We start from the raw sequence: 3,828 nt of genomic DNA on the forward strand, positions 1-3,828 counted from the left end.
CCGGGAAAGTGGCCTTTTTTATGGAGGCTTATGAAGATGCCATGGGAAAGCCCTTTGGCTACCTGATGGTGGATTTAAACACGACCACACTGGAATCTTACAGACTTTGTACAGGGATGTTCCTCCCAGACCTCCTGGTCTGCTATGTTATTAAAAAAACAGTCAGGGGGATTAAAAGGCGCTGATGCTCAACTCTGCGGGGCTTTTAAGGAGAGTCAGCCTGGCACGGAGGAAGCATGTCTGCATGCTTAAAAAGAAATGGAAGTCTCCTGAGACTCATCTCCAAATCACCCCCTCATCTAAGGAATGCTATTCTGTGCGCTGCTCCAAACGATTTAATAAAGGCTATTGGGGAGATAGCTTTAAACATGCTAAAAGGCGTCATCCCCCTGTCACAGCGGCAGAAGACTGTCCTGTGAAAAAAACAGTCCCTGATTAAAACCCTGAGCAGCTCTAAGACTCCCCTTACAAAAAAGAAGAAACTGGTGAGACAGCAGGGGGGCTTTATAGGGTCCTTGCTGGGTTTTGTTCTACCCTTGCTCACCAGCTTTTTAACACCCTCCTGATGGATCATGCAGAGAAGATGTACCTGGTCCCTAGACAGCAGTTAGATCATCTAACTATTCAGCGGCCCGCTGAGAATGAACCTATCAGGCACGCCGTTGTGCACTCTCTAGACAAGGAGATGAAAACGGTTCTAGAGAGGGGGGATTTGTCCGAATACCAGAAGGCCAAGGTCTATGCCTCTCTTCTTCAGAAATATCTCACGCACGTCAGAATGGGTGAGGAAGAGAAAACTAAGCTGGATCTGTATCTCCCGCAAACTGAGTTAACACCCAATGTCGATAAAAAAATGCAACAGTTTTTGAAGAGGTGATAGAGAATCTACCACATTGAAACAGGAACAATGCCCGTGTGCTGCTAAAGAAAATGGATCAAAACAAAGAAATTGCCTCTTGGGATGAAAGGGGAACTTTTCTTTACAGAGGGGCTACTGTTGCTGGAAGCCATCTGCTTGACTTGGTCAAGGCTATTACTCAGACTCGCCCTCCCTCTTCTGCCCCCTCACCTAAAGGCATGGACGTGTTTATGAGGGCTCTGGCCGAACTCAACGTCCCCTCTTCAGTGGTGGGCACCCTGGCTGATAGAAAAATGCTGGAAGACCTGAAAAACTCACAGCCTCCGGCTTTAAAGCACACACCTGTAATTTCTTCTAAAAAACAAAAAAAATCACCCCTCCTTATTTCTTCTAAAAGAAAAAAAAGACGGCCTGCGTGGTTGACTATGGAAGAATAATTTTTTTTTTGTAAACGCAAATCTTTCAGCTCTGAGTATTTTATGGACAAAATACACACGCTTACTCCATTTTAATATTCCAACAGATTCTTATTAGGGGGACCACAAGAAACACAGGTTTGGGTGCGGGTGTACATGTTTTGTAAAGTCCTTGAATTCTTCAGGGTGCTTTTTGCAAAACTCATGACCATCCTGTCATTCAGTTTGGGGTGGGAGAATACATCTTCACAATCTCGTGAAAGTGGGCACCTTTGCAGCGGTGGTGGAGAAAGAACAGGCAGTGCTGTCCGCATGTGTTAGATGTTGATCCTTGGAGTCAGTTCCTCTGGAAACGCACCTCGTTAGAATTCTTGTTTAAAAAGTCCACAATGACAGGTGGAAAGAGGGGGCTAGAGGGTGGGTTGCCGAATGAGTCAAAAAACTCGGAGGTCCCGGGGTCGCTGAGATAAATCTCCAGCCAGTGTTCTCCCGGGAGGTAGTGGGGATGAGTGTTCACCACTAAAGAGACAGGCCTCTGGGACAGCCTTTCAACAGGTAGCTGATCGCTGGGGAAGATGCTCAAGAAACTTTTTCGGGTGTGAGGATTATCTAGTAAGATGCGTGTTAGCTGGACAGTATCAATGTTACATATAGTCAAAGAGCACATTGCGGTTTTGGTTGATCTCGATAATGTTGTCAAACACCCCGTACATGATCAAATTCACCGTATGGAAGAGTGCGTCTGCAAAGCGTATTTCAGCTCTCAGGTTCCCAGTTTTGATCAGGGAGTAATGGTCTGCACATTCCTGATCGGGAGAGAGGTCAAAGGCAAACAGAGTGTACCCGTTCCGAAACTCATCACGATCTATTAGGAGCGGTATATCCTGAAGATGCTTCTCCGCCATTTGCACCAAACTCATGTATTCTTTCACGTTGTTCCCCATGGCAAAGTCGGGCTGGAAGGGTTTGGGGGGGATCTGCTCCCCGTCCACATATACAGTTGCAAAGTTAATGTTGTAATCTTTAAAGTGGAAAGGGGTTTTGGTGAAGCCACTGCTGAAAGCGTCATTGTCCACCAGAGCCATGACCACCATTTTGGGAAGCTGTCCCAAAAACAAGTTGTCTTGTTTGCTTACATGGGCTCCTGCTGAGATACTGAACATTTTCATGCTGACAAGGTCCACAGGGCATTTTGCTGTGGAGGTCATCAGTGCTTCAGCATGGGCCAGTCGGACACCCGTGGACACCCTCACTTTTTTCACAAAGAGGGAGGCTGAATCCATCTGGAGCTTAAAACGTGTCCCATCTCCTGCACTGCTCATGAAGCAGATGTCCCTGCTGCAGGTTAGTTTGTTTTTCAAATCCACTCCGTTTAGTAGCAGTTTTTCTTGAAAAAATAGGTCCGTGTGGAGATGCCCTAAAAGGTCTATCGCCCTGCTCTCAGACATTAGTTCTGCTCTCTTGGCAAACCCCTTGTTGACGGGGTTTGTCAGGATGGTGGATTCGTGCTGGCCAGCCATACCCTTATAAAAACCACCCACTGAAAATTGTGTGGCTAGGGTATCCCCGCTGTAATTGTGCAGAGTTTCAACCATTGCCCTATAGGGGTAGCAATTATTGCTCTGGCTGATCAGCCGATCTCCGACGATCACATCCAGCTGACTGAATATGGATGCTATCGGGTAGTTCACCAGCGCCACTCTAGTGTCAGCAGGGAGGTCTGTGCCATCTTCTCGAGTAATTTTGCATTAAATCAATGTAATCTTCCCCATTACCAGCTATGTAGAACTCTAGAGGCACAGATCCTGTAAGGGCTAATAGGGGTGGGACTTCAATATATAGGCTTTTCTCGATGCAAGTTTGTGTCGGGGCTATCTGGTACAGATCGAGCTCTGACTTCACACACTTTTCTGAGCTGCAGTGGATGAATGCCATGGCCCGCTTATAAAACATCTTTGAGACCCCCGTGAGGAGGAGTCTTCTTCTTCCTCTTTCCTCCCCAATTCCTCAGGGCCTTCTGCTTCTTGGGCCCCCCGCAGCTTCTTTTAACGGGTCCTGGGGGTCCCCTACGAGTAGTAGACCATTTCCTTTTAAGTCCGCCCCTTCTTTTAAGATATTCATCACTCGATGGGTCACATGGCCCACGACATTTTGAGCAATATTGCGAGCTGCAGTTTTCAAGTGCGGCTTGACAATGTCCGCCCCCCCTTTTTAAATAGCGGTACGGCCATTCGGAAAAGCCTCCAAAAAATCCCTCCAACTCCTGACCCATACATAACGGGTGCACCATGAAATCCAGGGAGAGCGTAACCGGCCTGTGAATGGTAATAGCCCCTAAACAGCACTGGGTCCCCATAATCTTTCACAATCACCATTTTTTCCGCGGTCGTAAGTGCAACCTTACGATGATCTTGCCATAACGGAATGACATGGGTTGATTCTGATCCATCTTTATTTCTACGTGGATCGTTTCGATATGCTGTTGGTTGACGGGGACATAGTGGGGCTCATCATAGATGACTGTGACAAAATCATGAGTTTTCCCTCTTATCG

At 47.0% G+C, this 3,828-nt stretch overlaps 1 protein-coding gene across 1 annotated transcript; it reads right to left on the reverse strand.

The window, feature by feature from the left end:
• Positions 1 to 1,919: 1,919 nt before the first annotated feature.
• Positions 1,920 to 2,795, reverse strand: LOC132567322 (uncharacterized protein F54H12.2-like). The gene has a single exon (XM_060233004.1). The coding sequence runs from the start codon at positions 2,793 to 2,795 to the stop codon at positions 1,920 to 1,922; it is 876 nt and encodes a 291-aa protein (XP_060088987.1).
• Positions 2,796 to 3,828: the final 1,033 nt, after the last annotated feature.

Source organism: Heteronotia binoei, chromosome 2, assembly GCF_032191835.1.
Source record: "Heteronotia binoei isolate CCM8104 ecotype False Entrance Well chromosome 2, APGP_CSIRO_Hbin_v1, whole genome shotgun sequence".
NCBI lineage: Eukaryota > Metazoa > Chordata > Lepidosauria > Squamata > Gekkonidae > Heteronotia > Heteronotia binoei.